General features: G+C 44.7%; 2 protein-coding genes across 2 annotated transcripts; one reads left to right on the forward strand and one right to left on the reverse strand.

Annotated features, from left to right (window-relative positions):
• Positions 1-7,637: 7,637 nt before the first annotated feature.
• Positions 7,638-10,808, reverse strand: ATP5PB (ATP synthase peripheral stalk-membrane subunit b). Its single transcript, XM_040616357.1, has 7 exons — positions 10,687-10,808; positions 10,524-10,566; positions 9,951-10,096; positions 9,291-9,454; positions 8,772-8,897; positions 8,388-8,567; positions 7,638-7,794 (listed from the first exon to the last, which is right to left on the reverse strand). Exons 1-7 carry the CDS (start codon positions 10,712-10,714, stop codon positions 7,723-7,725), a joined length of 759 nt encoding a protein of 252 aa, XP_040472291.1. The 5' UTR covers positions 10,715-10,808; the 3' UTR covers positions 7,638-7,722.
• WDR77 (WD repeat domain 77) lies at positions 10,787-16,093 on the forward strand. The gene is made up of 10 exons (XM_040616355.1): positions 10,787-11,060; positions 11,184-11,369; positions 11,566-11,707; positions 11,780-11,829; positions 12,489-12,559; positions 12,953-13,007; positions 13,281-13,352; positions 13,452-13,560; positions 14,026-14,094; positions 14,307-16,093. Exons 1-10 carry the CDS (start codon positions 10,787-10,789, stop codon positions 14,464-14,466), a joined length of 1,188 nt encoding a protein of 395 aa, XP_040472289.1. The 3' UTR covers positions 14,467-16,093.
• The last annotated feature ends 819 nt before the right edge of the window (positions 16,094-16,912 follow it).

Raw genomic sequence — 16,912 nt, forward strand, 5'->3', positions numbered from 1 at the left:
ACTATTCTTATATCCTTTGTCTTCTCTGTCAGTTTAGACTAAATTTGAGTCTGGTCAACCTGTGCTGCAGTCAGTCTTGTCACATTTTCATGAATAATATAAATATTAGATGGATTTTATATTAATTCAGCCTGCTTGTCTCCTATGGCAATCAAAAAAGCAGCCTGCATGAAATCTCCACACTGTTTTAAATTGATGTCCTGACTAGGACAGGACAGAAATTGCAGTAAATATTACACCACAGATCACACAGCCTGTTTTTAGGCAACACAGGTCAAACTGAAAATAAGCCATTAAAGGTCAGGCTCTTTTTTCCCCTATCTTTAAATAATAAAAGTGGTCTAGAAGAAGCAGAAAAGGGAGTGCATCATTCTGTTATTTATCTCAGAAAGTGTTGGCATCTGCTCCTTTAGCTGAGATCAGACATCTCAATTTATTATCTGATGTAACCCTCGTCACAGGCCAAAGCTCTGCCCTGTTACACAGTTCAACTCTATAAATAAACAGGCCAGCAAAGGAAGTCACTGCATAAGTACCTCAGAATTTTGCTGCATAATCTGTCATTATGAGTTGATAGGACTGATTGCTTTCAGAAAAAACAGGTCTCACCTAAAGAGCAGAAAATTACTCGTTAGAATGATGCACAGCAAACTTTGCCTATGTAATTCTGAGAAACTGAGAGAAGAGGGAGCAACAGCACACCAAATTCCCAGCAGGCTGCCAGACAAGCTCCAAGAGAACAAGGAATAAGGATATGGAGGAAGAACAGAAACAGAGAGAACAGAGTAGGGGAAGCCGCTCTGCCTTCTGAAAGCAAGCTGCAAAGGAGAGCAGTCTCAGCGAGCTGACTGACCCTGCTCAGCCCCCCAAGAGGGAACTCCAGGCAACGGCTCCCTTAGTGATGAAGCAGGACGCTCACCACAGCGGGACCCAGCCTCTCTCCGTAAGGCACCCAGAGGAGGTGTCCCACTGCAGGAGAGGGCTCATCAGCTGGCTTCTGCCCGTGGCGGTGCCAGCTGGAAGAAGTTCACAGGTCTAGGTCCCTGGCTCCCGCTCCCAGCAGTTACTCTGGAAATGGTTGTGGCATTCAGCCCCAGAGACAGATCAAACAGGCTGAATGATGCTTAAACTAGATGTGAAGATGGGTGAAGGTATGTACCAACAGTCCACGTGTATACAAAATATCACTCAGGGGGAGCAATCGATTTAGCTCTCCTGTGAGAGCTGACTCATTGCTGGCTGAGGGAAATGCACCCTGACAATCACGTCAGCATCACCGCTGTAGCTCTAATAATTCACCCTTTTAACACTGCAACCAGATGTCAATTGCAAAATGCCAGGAAATATCATAAGGCACTACCGTCCATGCATCCTTCAAAGCGTCATTTAACCCGTGAGCCATTTCCACCCACCCTCCTAGGGCTGGACAATTTGTACCGGACTTGCCCACACCTAGGCAAATCCCTTGCGAATTCCTGCTGTGAAAGCTTGTCTTTAGGTAGACCACGAGTACAAACACCTCTAGCAGAAACTTACTGAAGTAGTGAAAATAGGAGAGCCAGAACAGTGAAACAAAGAGCACACAACCCCTCCTCTATTCAGATTAGAAGATGCAATTATCCCAAATTCTGCTAGCTGTCTATATAACACAGTTGGCTGGTGGCTACCATTAAAAGCTGTGTACAACTATACAGAGCTCTTGGCACAGGAAAGGGAGAGACAGACAGATGCTCTGGGATGAGGGGACTCACTAGCAGCCACACAACAAATAGGGGGATGTCTGTCACCCTCCTTCTGCAAGGGCTGTTTACACACTCTGCTCTCTAGGTAGGCACACAAAATCGCCGCACTGTAGTCTGCAACGTTTCACAAAGTACATGAAATGGTCATGTTCAGTCTCAGTACAACTCAGTGAGGAAACACCTACGTGAAAAACACAGTAGCTGGGCTGGGGGTAGCCTGTGGTATGTCACCTTTTCTTGAATTTCTAACATAAGATCTAACAGCATCTAACACAGGAAGGTAGTGTTCTTGTTGGTATGGTGGAATAACCTCTGTACAAGCCAAGTAAATTTTCAGATCTCCTTATTTCTCAACTGCTGTCAGGCAGCAGAGTAACACTTATATTAAACAAAAACAAAAAAAACCCCAAACACAAAAATGTGCACCAACCACAATTATCCCTTGTAAACCTCTCAGCAGCTAGCTGCACATTTTGAGGAGTAATGCGGTATTTTCACTATTAAATAGTACTTGAAGAAACTGCCACAACTTGAGATGAGAATAGATAACAGGAAAACAAAGACCGCAAGTTCTACCCCTGACCCCGTAAAACTGTCGGGCCACAATGCCTCTTCAGGCAGACTCTGGAATGTAACAGTGTTTGTACATCTGCTTTTCGGTGGTCGCCCGAACTTCTACCAACTTCTGCAGTCACAAAGGCAGGACAACCCAAGAGAGCTGGCAGAGGTGGAGCCACTGCTCTGCTAACTGCTCGTTGGAAGGACACCAAAGGCACCACATCCGAGCTGAGCGGCAGCCAGCTGCGCATCTGCGGCTTCGTGCTGCCATCAGGCGGTACGACCCGAGGCAATGGTCCTGCCAAAGAGGTTCCTCTAGAGAGGTGTTCGCAACAGCAGGCACGCGAACATCTGCATTTGCAGAAAAGAGAAATACCTGCAAGAATCTGACATGCTCTGGTGACCAGAAACAAGGAGGCTGCTGACGCCCTGAAGGCTGAGGCGGCAGGAAACTCCGCTCTGATTCAGCCTTGCAGGAGAAGTGCTGAACAACGGAGATCACTATACTTACCCAGGCAACAAACCTTCCACCCCTGGGCACAGAATGTGCAGAGAAGCTTCTCTGTGGCTGCTAAGACGGAGTCACTCGTGGTAATTTATTCCCCGGTTTATGAAAAGGGGATGATTTCTCACTCTTTACAATATATTTAGAATGCTACACGTAAATGAGCATTTCCCAAAATGTTCACTGTCACACTGTGATTGTGCACTCTTTTATGTGACCCAATCAGGAAGCAGATGTTTGTATACAAACAGTTCATTATCATAACTTCAATAAGCAGAAAATAACTAATCAGAGCACTTGGCAATCAAAAACCAAGAAAAATGCTATAGTCTGTGACGGAAAAGGGAAACGTTAGGGCAGACATAAACAGGTGCAGAGTATCACTTCCATTGTTCAAATCCCTTTGTTAGCTCAAAGCAATAGTAAACACACAGAAACTTTACAAGTGCAGCAAGATTTCTACAGGAAGTATGGTATAAAAAGCCATTTGTCCACAGCCATTGGCAAGCAGTTTGGAATAGGAGACATTAGTTTCCCCCTGTAGCTATAGGATCAGTTGATGTTACCTACAGCAGTGCTGGCATTTCTCAGAGCAACATAGGCCTTAATATAACGTCCTGGTAGCATTTGATGTCAGCATCTTCATTTCACTAGAAACTTCATCATCACACAGCCATTGGCATCCCACTCTGCTGGAAGACCAGAGTGGCATAGGCAACCTCATTCTGGGGCTGTGAAAGAAACTGCAAATATTAGAGAGTGTGCAAGCATCGCATCTCAGCATGAATGTCTTGCTTTTAATTTGTCCTCAATGCTACACACCATAAACAGTCACAATGTGTTCCTGCACATGGGAAATTAGTAAATGCTATGGCGCTGGATCAGACCAGTTTTCAGTCTAGCTCAGGATCCTGGGTCAACTCTGCATCAACTCCAAAGAATCAACATAATGAAGGAAAACTGCAGAAATGCTTGCCCTTTGAAGAGGTTTTCCCCTGACCTGCCTTATTAGTGGTTTAGTTCTGTCCCAGAACCCTTGAAATACATGGGGAGTATGGCATTTGAGCCCTGTGATAACAGAGAAGGAATGTCTTTCCTCCTACTGTCCAGGTACCTCCCTCAGGTAACTCCCTGGACTACTTATAAACACAGGCTGAAGCCTTGGATGCACAAAAGAGAGCACGTTTCCTTAGCCAAAAGAACTGTCGACTAACACTCAAGTCTCACAAACACAAATCTCTTTTCTCCCTATTCAGATTTGTATTTACCATTCTATCAAGAATCTGAAGTCTCTGCCTGAAGTATTAGAAATAGTAGTTGTGACCTTTACCTGGACGTTCCTAGCACATTCCTCAGTCACCGTCTGAGAGGGAACTTGCTCTTGTGAATTTTGGTGGCATCTCTTACACCCTAGGCAGGAGAGGGATACCAGCCTCAGCTGTCTGCACCATGCTTGGAGAGACAGCGCAAGAGAGGCTCAAACGCATGGTGACAGAGCGTGTGGCTTAGACGCAGCTTGTAAAGCCTGTCACAGCCCTTTGCTGCAAAGCGAGCAGCTTGGTAGCCCAAGTCCCTGCCCACCTGTTGGAAGTGGCTAGGATGAAAGCAATTGACACATCTGGTGAGAATTCTGTCTGGCCAGTGTTAGGACAAGAAAAAACAACAAAACAACCCACCACAACTCATCAGTGCTGAAGTTAATTCTTCCATGAAAACAGCCCCTGGGATGACTCATGAGGAGTTACTGTCAGGAATGATGTGTTGGTCAATACATTAATTATTCAAGGCAGACATCATTTGAGCCTCTTTCAAAGTAACTTCTGTAGAAGTTACTTTGAAACCCTAGTGCTCCAAGATGCAGCTCAAAGAACATGGAAACAGCACCATCCAGGTTAAGATGTGCAGCACCAGGTGTTAAACACTTCCCTGCCACTAGCTCTGGATCATCCTGCTGCTGTTATTCCCTCTGCTGTGCCACTTACTTTTTCTGAAGACGTGGGTGATTGCAAAAAACAGAAAAGTCAATGCGATGCCAGAGATAAAGGCTAGCGACATGTAGAGTATTTCATGGCTGTTGATAGACAGAAAATAGCGTCAGAATCCCCAGTTTTAACAGGTGTTGAAGAATCAGTGGTGCTCAAATTCAAACTTTACGAAACATAACACATCATTTACCCCAAGCCCCACGAGATTAAAAGGTGTGTGTTAAGCATCACTGTGAATTATCTAGTGCACAGACTAAGAAATTCTAAGCAGCCTTTTAAAATCCCAAGACAAATGCATTACATTTAAGTCCTCCCTTATGGGAGGAGTCTGCAGTCTCAGGGAACCCTGTGTTTGAAGTCAGGAAATAAAGGTGGAACATTTACTTATCAATCCAGCATTTGACTTCTGAAGATTTCAAATCAGCTGCAGAGGTATATACAGTGGTATACCAAGTAACAGTAGTGGGAATGGGTTCTGGTGTAACTGGAAGTGAATAGAAAAAATAATAAATATATATACACATACCAAAAATAACATATATCAACACCTGCTTTTAAAACATGGTAGTTTCTCCAGTAAAATTACAAGCAGCAAGAGGCATGTGCCTATCCAAGTTAATATTATTGTAAGCATAACTCTTCTCTGTCAGAGGGCTGAAGGTGGAAACACCAGGCAGAAAAATCATAGTTTCTAACATTACTGTCACACAACAGCCTTCAGGAGCCATGCAGTTCTTCCCCAAATGCATACATCTGCTAAGCTACCCCCACAGCAGCCCTTTTTGACTCAGGACAGTATCAACTTAGTCAAGAATACAGCACCTAAGAAAACTCCGTAAGGAAAAAAAATACCTGTATTTGCATTTGAGGAACCACTTCCCATTCTCGCTGCAAACACTAACAGTGAGAGAAGCTAAAAGGAAGGGGGTGAGGGGGAAGAAAAAAAAGGTTGTATTTATGTATATATATGTACACACATACACTAGAGCAAAACAAACCTGTCACCATCTTTCTAACTCATACACTTTATTTAGTTTTTATCCATTTTTCAGACCTCTTACACAAAGCGGCACAAAGCCACAGCAGCAAACCTGGCAACTACTCAGGCGGACTCCTGCTTCCCAGTGTCTTGGTCCTACACCTGTATGTGCATGCTCACTATGCTTTGATGAACATGCTATCTTCTTTCAAAAAAATGCAGTATATTTAATAACTAAAAAAGCACCCACAGTATTATTTTTGCAGCAGCTAGAACAGTGAGCTTTATGGACATTATCATCAGAAGCACCTTTGAAAAAAAAAAAGTGCCTTTATGTTTTGCTTTCTCAAGTTACACTTGATTTTTTTCCACCAAAGCAAGAACTATAACTTTTTTTTTCTCAAGTTTGGGGGTGGAATTGTAAAGATAGGGAAAGATTGGTCTACTACATATTTCCTACCCTGATTTCTCACTACACAACTTGCAAACTGCACATTACAACATGAAAGTTTTGCCAACAACTTCAAAGTAAGCATCCTGATCTCTGTTGCTGTCTTCTTCTTCTACCACACGTCAATCGCTGCCCAAATTCCAAGAGTCAAACCGTTAAAATGCCCCAGTTTCCTACACTGCATCTGAAAGTGCATCATTTGCAGTAATAAGACAATTAAGCAATACAGCTCTATCTTACCTCCCACCATAGAGCTGCTGCCCACCTCCTGGTGGAAAACTCCTGGAGTGTTAGCACAGCAGTTTACCACTTGCTTTGTGAAAACTCTATCAAACTAGTTAAAGCTCAAGTGTCATTCGACTATGGGGTTACGCAAATGTGGAAGTTGAGCAACTTCACCTTTTTTTTTTTAATTAAAAAGAAACAGGAAACTATGAAAGATGTCTGCAATCTCAGAAGAGTTTATAAAGTCAGCTTCAGCTTAAGTTACCTTACTTTTAAGTAAGGTTCTTACCCTCTAAAGAACACCTGTTTTGCTTAACTATTGTATTGAAAAGCATAGAAAAGTGCTATTTTACCAACTCCACTAGAAGCATTTCCCTACTGTGGACCCAATCCATACAAAGGAAGCACATAAGCACACCCTTAGTCTGCCTAAGTTTATTTACTAAATAAATCGCTTTCCAACACAGAGAGGATGAGATTTCACATAGGTAGGTGCTTTCCTCAGCTAGGTCATTTGAGATGTAACAAAATCCTTTAGGGAGAAAGTTTTCTCTAAGAAAATTAAAGGGCTTATACTGCATATTATCATAATACACATAAAACAGTTTTCCTCATTACACAAAAAAAAGAATCTTTCTGAAAATGTCCACCCTCTAGAATAAGGTTATCCATTTCATTGTTTTAAACTTAATATTGGTGACTTCACTTGAAGCCAAGTTTTCTGGTAGCTTTTGATAAGTTTCTTACCAGCTACGCCCTCATTTCCACAGAACAGGAAGGTGCTTTCACCGCTGCTTGAAGCTTTGTTATGAGAAGTGGTCCTTCCAGTACACTTTTAAAATGAGGACGTTCATTTAGAGGACCTCCCAGTATTGGACCAGATGAACAAGAGCACTGGCACTCATTTTGATTTTAGAACACATTTACAGCTACAGCCAATATCTACAGGTCATTATCACACAGAATTCTAAACCAAAACCTGACCACTGTACTAGCACCAGATTTTTCACTGTGAAGTTCTGTTATCTCTGGAAGTGTTCATGACCAAACAAGGAACCAAACAGAACAGCACATACTGCGGTTGCAAATAATTGCCCACTACAAACTAATTGGACTGGCTTATGTGACTGATCTGGCTACTTCAAACGTAAAAAGGAAATCTTTGTCACTACTGCTAGTGAAAGACAGCAGATTGTTTTGTTTGTTTGTTTAATGACACTTTAGAATTACACAGTTTCCAACAGTAATGCGACAAATGTCAGTGGAATCAGACGTAGCTACACTGCTGCCTGTGCGCTCTTCGATAACGCCTTCAGGTCCAAAATGCACTTTGCAATGCTTTCCTTCTGCTGCAAAAGAAAGGAAGAGAGCTTTCAGATGACAGACTTTATGAAACACATTGAAACAAGCAAAATATGCATTCTAATGCATTTTAGATAATCCTTTCTAGACCCGTAAAATGAGTTACAGATTAAAAGGGATAGAATTATAGCTCATTAAGTCAGAGATTCAAATCCAAACAGTGATCTGCATTAAAGCATCTGCATGCAGTGCTAGGAACATGTTTTCTTTTTTTCTTCTCAGCTTCATCCCGTAAGAGAAAGGACATTTAGAGCCCATCTGCAGATTTTAAACTGCCATTGTCTTACATGAGAATTTTACAAGTGAGTTCCCTCACCTGTTACCTACACAATTTATCACAAGCTTAGCTCTGCTGCAACAAACACCACACATGATTCTAGCTTAAATCACCAGCAACACAAGCACCTGGTACCTAGTAAGTGGACTCATTAGCTTTTAATCAGCAGCAGGAATGCCGGGCAGCCACATTTAGAAGTCACCCAAAGATGACCTATCATCTTCTGGCTTAAGCCAGAATCACTGGACAGCAAATGTTTGTACAGGCTAAAATGTACAACAGATTTTTAAAAAAAGCAAGTACCTGTTGAGGTGTGATGCTCTGAACCACATTCTTCTCCACCCACTGAATCATGTGATCTTGTTCTTTCTGACGCTTTAAATTCTGCATAGCCACTTGATAGTCCAGCCTTTTCTTTACTTCATTGTACACTGTCAGTAATCTTTCTCGATAATTAGTTTCCAGCAACATAGCAATATTATTCTAGACAAAGAAAATGAAATTAAAAGGTTAACATTCAGCAAGAACACAGCAGAACACATTCTATAACAAAAGATCAGGTGGAACTGGCCCCGTCTGCAATACACAGATGGTAAATGGTTTGTTACTTGTTAGCAGTTTAAGAGGCACCCAGATTACATAGCAGAGATCACAGTGGAAATGAACAGCAGCACTGCAACTACGTACTCGCTTAGCGTCAAAGAGGTAACTGCGGCCTTCGACCCGCCATTGCTCCTTCTTCTCCTGTTCAATGGCAGTCTCAAGGTCCTTGATAGCTGCATTTTTCACAGCTGAAGCTTCAGCAATTTTTTCCTGAAAGAAACAAAAAATATGTTTCAGAATGAAAGTATGATGCAAGGTGATGTGTAGTTAACAGCGATCTGTAATTACTTCTGAAGTTCTGCACTAACATTTGAAAAATGTCTGCATGAACTGGATTGTGCCAGGGCTGAGGTTAAAGGATGGCAAGAGGGAAGAATCAAGGTTTATAATCAACTATTCTTTCAAAAAAAAATTCTGCTGGCATGTTTTATTAAGACTTATGCAACACCACCAACATAAGATCTAACCTATACCTTATTTTAGCATCATTCTGAAAATATCAAGACTCAGATTTTTATGATAGCCTGGACACAGTACTCTTAAATATTTAAGCAAACAACTTAGAATAGTTACTACTACATTTGATTTGGTTTCTTTTATTACCTCATTAAGTTTGTCAGCAAAAGCTGCTACAGCAGACCCATATTTTTTTACACCATAAATGATGACTGATAATATGCAGGCAGCTGCAACTGTCTCATGGTTAACAACATAGATTTCCTTAGAAAGCAAGTAAAGCACAAGTCCAGTTCCCAACATGTAAGGACCTAAAGAGAAAACGAACAGCATTATTTATACAAAGCATAAAGAGGCTCACTGAAGTCAGACCTAAGAAACAGCTAGTTTAAGGCTTACAAGATCAGGAAACGTTCCCTCCTACTGTAACAGAAAGTAGAAACCCAACACCACCACAAGGAAGGGTGCTCACCAGAAGTGGAAGCAACCTGCACCTTACATGGGATGTGCTGCTTCTGCTTATTCAGAATCAAGCAAAAGTCTCTGTTTAAATATTCTGAGGGTCAGCAAGCAAATAAATTCCCCTGCAAGACCAAGCTCGTGATGCTCTTTTAGCCTTTATTTGAAGCACAGGTACCTAGCTTCAGAGCCAGGAAGCACTGCACTGGCTCATCCTTCACACCCTCCTTCTGCATATGCAAAAAATAATCTTCCCTAGTGTTTTACCTTTTCAGCATCCAGAAGCAGTGGACAGAACTAAATCACTACATATACATTTTTAGAAAAAAGTAAAAGCATATTATTAACCTGTAACTCCTGTTTTAGGATAGAGAAACTGGAAAAACTCCTCAGGGATCAAACCATAACGAACTTCTCCTCCTTTCTCAGGCAGAGGTGGCAAAGGAGCCAAACACTGCTGAGTGGTATGCAGGGGTCTTGTGGTGTGCAATACTCTATAAACAATAAAAGAGTTTCTATTAAGCTTCTTATTAAAAAGACCCCAAAAGCCAACACAAAAAAGCCACCCTTAGATAAGGCTCACACACATTTCCAATTAAATAGGCTGGCATTCATTAGACACGCCTCCTTTGAGGAAGTGGGTGGGACTAGATAACCTCCAGAGGTTCCTGCCGACCGTAACTATTTTATAACGCTAAAACATTAATTAGAAACATAAAGACAAAACCCCAGAGCAACGTTATTTCCAAACAACCACCAGCAGATTTCCAAGTCGCTCCCAGGCCTCCTCAGAGCCCGTGACTAGGAGGGGCCGCCAGCCCAGCCGAGCCACCCGGTTCACCAGCGGCGCCGCAAGGCCCCAGCCAGAGGTCAAAGCCCTCAGGCTGCATGCCGAGGCCCCGGACCGTCCCCGGTACTCACCCCACGGCGACGGGAGGCGCCAGGCTCCTCAGCGCAGCCGGGGCTGAGGGAAGAAGAGGGGCAGCGAGGGCGTCAGGACAGAACTCAGCTAGGACAGGACAACCCACTGCCCACCACTCCCACCCCAGGCAGAAGGTACTTCCCCCCCTCCCCCGCGGCTCACCAGCGCGAAGAACGAGGCGGGAGAGCATGGCGAGCGGGCCGAGCCGGGCAGCGACACGACCCACTTCGTCCCGGTGACCGCCGGGCGCCTCCGCACCAAGATGGCGGTAGGAAGATCTCGCGAGAGGAGCACGACGGGGCGGGCCGGGCCGGGAACTCTCGCGAGAGGCAACGGCGCGGGAGCACGTGGGGGCGCCACCGGCCCCGCTCCCGCCGCTGCCGCCATGGAGGAGCCGCCGCCCGAGCAGCCCCCGCCGCCCCCCGCGGCCCCGGCGGACGGGGAGGCCGCAGCCGCGGCCGGCCCCGAGTGGAACATCCCGCCCAACGCGCCCGCCTGCATGGAGCGGCACCTGGAGGGCGTGCACTACCGCGCAGGTAGCGGGGCCGCGGGCAGGCCGGGCCGGGGAGGGAGCGGGGGCGCGGGGGGCCGGGCCGGGCCTGGCCTGTCAGGGAGCGGCGGCGGGCGCTCACCGGTCTGTCCCCTCGGCTCTCCCGCAGACGGGGCCCTGCTGCTGGGCGCCTCGGGGCTGAGCGGGCGCTGCTGGACTGGCTCCCTCTGGGTCTTCGCCGACCCCCGCCGCGCCCCCAGCGAGGGCTTCTGCACCGCCGGCGTCCAGACGGAAGCGGGTGTCGCCGACCTGTGCTGGGTGGCGGACAGGGGCATCCTGGTGGCCTCCGACTCCGGTAAGCAATGGGGATCCCCCCCCCCCCCCGGCTGAGGTGTGTGCACCCCCTCACCCCCCCGCCCGGCAGATGTGGGTCCTCCCCCCTCACCCCCTCACTCTGGGTGGGTGTCCCCCCCCCTCACTCCCCCCACTCTAGGTGGGTCTCCCCCACCTCACCCCCCCGCTGAGGTGGGTGCTCCCCCGGCTTCCCCCAGGCGCCGTGGAGCTGTGGGAGCTGGATGAGAACGAAACCCTCATCGTTAACAAGTTCTGTAAATACGAGCACGATGACATCACGATGACGGTGGCCGTCCTGGCCGGCAACACTCAGGCTGTCAGCGGTGGCATGGACTTCTGGTGAGTGGCCCCAGGCCGGCTGCCATGTGCTAGGGCTGGTGCTGGGTGCTGACTGCTCACTCTTGTCCACAGCGTGAAGGTCTGGGACCTCCCACAGCAAACGGTGCTACACTCCTACAGAGGTGAGTGCCACGCTGGCCCTGGCCCCTAGCTCCTCCTGGCCCCTCACTGGTTGCTGCAGCATCACTGGTTGTCTCCCACCTACTGAGCCACGCTTGGGGCCGTGATCTAATGTTTACTAGTCTGTAAAGTTTCTGACACAGCCTTTTATTTTGTCTGTTGTTCATTTCTGTCTGCAGAACGAATGCTGTAAGGCTTACCTTGCCATGCATTTCTTAAGTGTATTTTAGAGTACTACTTCTGTACTGAAATCTTTCCTTCACCTGCATACGATTGTGTGATCTCCTAACCCATATTTGTTTTGAACAGCAGCACATTGGAGATGTTGATCTCTGGAGATGTGGTATTGTGATCTCCAGCCACAGCAGAGGCCATACTCTGCTTGATCCTCTCCCCCCAGCCCCTTTGTAACTGACCTCTTGTCTGGAGAGTCTTCCTCAAGCTTGTGCATGTCACAGGGACTTGACTGCAGTGGCTGTGGTTCGATTTGGCAGCTCATCAGTTTGGTACAAAGCAGCTGGCTATTACCAAGTAGAAGTTACCCTGTATCTGGGCATAAACTATTCCTATTTATATTGCTGTGCCTTCAGAGGTCCTTGGGAATACTTGGGAAAGTTGGATACAATCTTTGAGCCTCTTTATCCTTTTGTGCTTTTGGTAGCTCACTCCGATTCAGTGACATGTGTGGCTTCCTGTCCTGGTAAGGACACTGTGTTCCTGTCCTGTGCTGAGGTAAAGCTCTCTCTCTCTCGTTCTCTAAATCTACCCAATAAAAATGAGATACAGCTTCAGTTATTTACAGTTAAATGCACTTACTGAGAAACCACCTGTTGTGTTGCAAGCTGCATACATGTGTTATTTCAGTTTGCAGTCTGATGAGTTGACAGTCGGCTTACCAAGCTGATTTCTACAGGTTTGTATTAAAATGTGGGAGCTCCTTGGCTTGTCCTGGGGATGACTGAAGGAGCTAACTTGCAGTTAACGGCAGCATCATTTCAACACAAAGGAAGAGGTGGTGTGGTTTTGAATTTGGGTCAATAGTAGTTCTGCAGTGAATCTGAATTTATGCCTACTCCCTACCATAAAGAAATTGTAAAAACCTTTTTGTTCACTTTGGATTTGTAGGACAGCAGAACTCTACTCTGGGACACCAGATGCCCCAAACCAGCTACTCGAATTGGTATGTTTCTCTACGCAGTCACTGCTTGTGTATGAGTTTTTGTTGGAAGAAACAAATTATTTTATGCCAGACTTCGCTACATCTAATGACAAATCGAGGGGTGTGACCATTTAGGCAGAAAAGTCTATTAAAACCAAAAGGAGTCTAACTATCACAGAAGTACAATAAGTGTTAAAATATTCGTCTTAGTGGCCTAGCAGTGGTAAATGAGATAGTGCGGCAACATCTTTGTGCTCACTCTTTTCACACTCATCCCACTTCATTTACTCACAGTTTGCAGTGCCTGTAATCACGTCCCTACCTCAGTCATGTGGCATCCACAGAAAAGTGACATCTTTGCTTTGGGTAAGAAGTGACCTTATTATTTGACTTTCATCAGACAAACCAAGGTCTGTCTGTTCTCATGACAGTTCTGCTAATAACTTCATTCTTTCTCTCTTAAAGGTGATGAAAATGGAACAGTTGCACTAGTAGACACAAGGAATCCCGATTCTGCCCTCAGCGCCACTGTGCATACCCGAAGTATCACAGGGTTTGCATTTTCTGCACATAGGTACAGTCTGATGTACTGGCATAGAATGTGTGATTACGTACACTTGAAAGCCTTATTTCTTTTTAGAATAAATGTATGAATACTAGGTTTGGTCTTTTTATCAAGAAGATAAATAGTGAAGAATAGAGGAAAACGAACAATATCTCATTTTTTATAAGACGTGTGAATGTACATGAGAACACTTTGGCAGTAGTCAGATTTATTTACCTGGTCACTGTGGGAATTTTTGTAATTACAGTCACCTCTGCCTGAAGGAGGATTACTTGCTTTCCAATGCTAATAGAATATTCTTGCTTCATATGCTGGCAACCTGCCAAATGTTGAAGAAAACATTTTTGTAAGACTTAGTGTGTTAATTTACTGTACCTCGGTCAGCTCACTAAGTGTGTTTTTCACAAGTTTATCCTCAAGAAGCTTTCTTGTATTTGATTGTTCTAACTGTGGTCTCATCTCTGTCCTCTCTAGTTCACCCTTACTGGCTTCGATCAGTGAAGACTGCTCAGTAGCTGTTCTTGACTCAGAGCTCTCAGAGGTGTAAGTACTAGGCGGACTGTATTCACTACTGTGGCTGTTTGTCTTGCTGCCTTCCCATTAAGTTGGTTATTTATCCATATGCTGAGTGGAAAACATGATTCTGCTTAAGTGGGGGAGCATCATTCTAATAAACTAGCAGTTAGGAATTGCAGAAGCCCATAAACTGTTAAGTGACAATGCTTTATGGCTAACGGACTGTTTGTGTCTTCCAGGTTCAGAAACCGTTCTCATCAAGACTTTGTAAAAGGCTTATCATGGTCTCCTTCAGACAATGCCTTGCTCACCACAGTTGGATGGGATCATCAGGTTTTACATCACACTGTCCCCATACCAACTGGTGAAGCTTCTGGAGTCAACTGTGTAAAAGAATAGTTTTATAAACTCACGGTCCAAATTCCTTCCTGGCATTACTTTGATTCTGCTGAAGTCAAAGGTGTGTGTGAACTGGAGTGGGTATGGTCTGTTGTCTGCCTTGAAGCTTGTGACTAAGAAGATTCCTGTAGTAATTTTGAGTTAGGCATAAGTTAGTTACAAACCAAGCTTTACCCTCTCAGGAGCTGGCTTCACCTGTGATAAGACTTCAGTATTTTACCCAAAGAAAATTGACTTCAGGCACAGAGGAGAGAGACAGGGAATTAGGTATAATTGGGGGGAAAAAAAAAAGAAAAAAGGACTTGATCCCTCCCTCAGTTCTGCAAACCATCCATGGAATTAATAGAAGCATTTTTTTGGGGAGGTTAAAAACAGAACCTCTTGTTAGTTGGATGTGAGAGCCTCACTTTCGTGTAAAGTTCTTTGCTACGTAAATAAATTCTTCCAACCCAACGAGGAGACATGTTAGCATTTAAAGACTAGAAGGGTACCACTGTTGTCCTTAAAGCAGCATTTGGTTTAGGGCTGGTCTTCAATATCTGCTAGCGTGGATCCTGTGGCGAGCGCTGTTTATGTGCTGGTATCGGAATAGCAGCGTTTGGTGTGAGGAGTCTCGGATGCTGTGTGATAAGGATCCCAGCTGTAGCCCTGTAATTAAACACCTTCGTGATAGCACGTGATACTGCGACCTGTGATGCTCAGCATTGGCCTGGCAGCTGAGGCCAGCTCAAAGGGGCTGTTAACTGTAGGAAGTTAGCACTGTTTGACACCGTGCTTCATCTCCTCTGTGCTGAAGACAACTTATTCAGAGATAAGACCTGCCAACAAAAGTTTATGTAAGGGGAAAAACTGGACTAAGGACTTCAGTTTTCGTTTGCTTGCTCCTAGAAACAGACTCTGCTTAGTGATAAATAAGCCTCCTTATGCACTTGTGATAAGTGACTTTGTGCTGGTGACTGAGGGGGTCACGCATTCCCAGAATCCCCAAAATGGACTCCATGTAATCCTTAGAGGTGTTTCTGTAGTATACCACATACTTTTCAAACTAAACTGTTGCCCTGGAACATACTTAACTGACAAAAAAATCATTGCTCTGCATGCATTGCCACTGCTCTAGGCTCCTGGACAGAATAAAGCAGGTCCTGACTAATGAAACAAAAATACTATCGAAGTGAATGCTACTCCTGTTTCTTTAGCATGATGGCAACACTAAGATGTACACCGCTTCCAGTTCCATTATGCAGTTCCACCCCTGCATAAACACAGGTTTTAGTTGATCCACATTGTGCAGAGCCCACAAGAGATTTTTAGGCAGACTAAGCCTTCCCAGGCTCTCTACTTTTTTCATCTTTTTCAACCTCATTTGCTGCTTTTTTAATTCCCACGTGATATAGGTGTTTACAGAGCAAACTTCTCCATCTAGAGCAGTGTATGACAAGGAAAAGGTAACTGATTATAAGAACTGACAAGTTTCCTCAAAAGTACCCCTTGAACAAGCAGAAGAGTTACCTGTTACGGACCTCTGATGTGTACTGCAAACTAAAACAGGTCTTGTGCTGTTTGTGAAAAAGTTGTTTTGGAAAAAGTGGAAGACTGTTTTTAAATAAATCATAGTTTTCATTTGTAACTGGGTATATGTTTCACCGGGCTACTTCTGTAGTATCGAAGAGCCACCTGAGATCATTCACACAGTCGAAGTTGTGATTTCAGTCCCTGAAATTAATACCGTTCTTAAATAAATGTGCACCGTATTACCGTTTAATGCTAGGGTACTACGATTCTTCAGCACTGGTGCAAGGCACGCTCTAAGTCCTGTTTATTTTCAGGAAGCTTTTCTTTCCAAAACCTGAAGTAGGGTTTCCATTGTGCATAGCTAAAAATAAAAGCGTCAAATGTCAAGTATTAAACCCACAGTACATTCCTCACGTTGCCACCCTGTGAGCAAAATACAAAAGTCCATGGCAAAAAGTATGATGGTGCAAGGTGTGAAGCCTATATGGACAACAAAGGTCATTACTGATGTATTAATCTTGGTTTTACAATTGCTTAAAGACTTGGTGTGACAATACCAAAAAAAAAAAATAATTTCAGCATCTGGTAAATCTTTGGGCAAGGCTTTGTTTTGCCACAGGAGGGCAGCAGCTGCCAGCCTGACAAGCGCCACGGCAGCATCTGCCCCAACATCTGCACAGTTCTTTAAAAAGTGCCTATTCTTTTACCACTTGTGATGGCAAAAGAATCAAGTATACAAGAGAAACCCAGAAGAGCGACAGCTTATCTAAGAGTCACTCATGTTGCGTTAGCTTGGCTCCTAGTTGTACCATTGCTAGCAAGGCTGTATTAGTCCCACAGACATGCAGGCAGCGTGGCAGAAATGCTGGCAATACCACACCAACGTTTGTTGACTTTGTAGTTATCTGCAGAGGAGGTGGAGCGAATTCTCTGG

The sequence above is a fragment of the Falco naumanni genome, chromosome 17 (genome assembly GCF_017639655.2).
Source record: "Falco naumanni isolate bFalNau1 chromosome 17, bFalNau1.pat, whole genome shotgun sequence".
NCBI lineage: Eukaryota > Metazoa > Chordata > Aves > Falconiformes > Falconidae > Falco > Falco naumanni.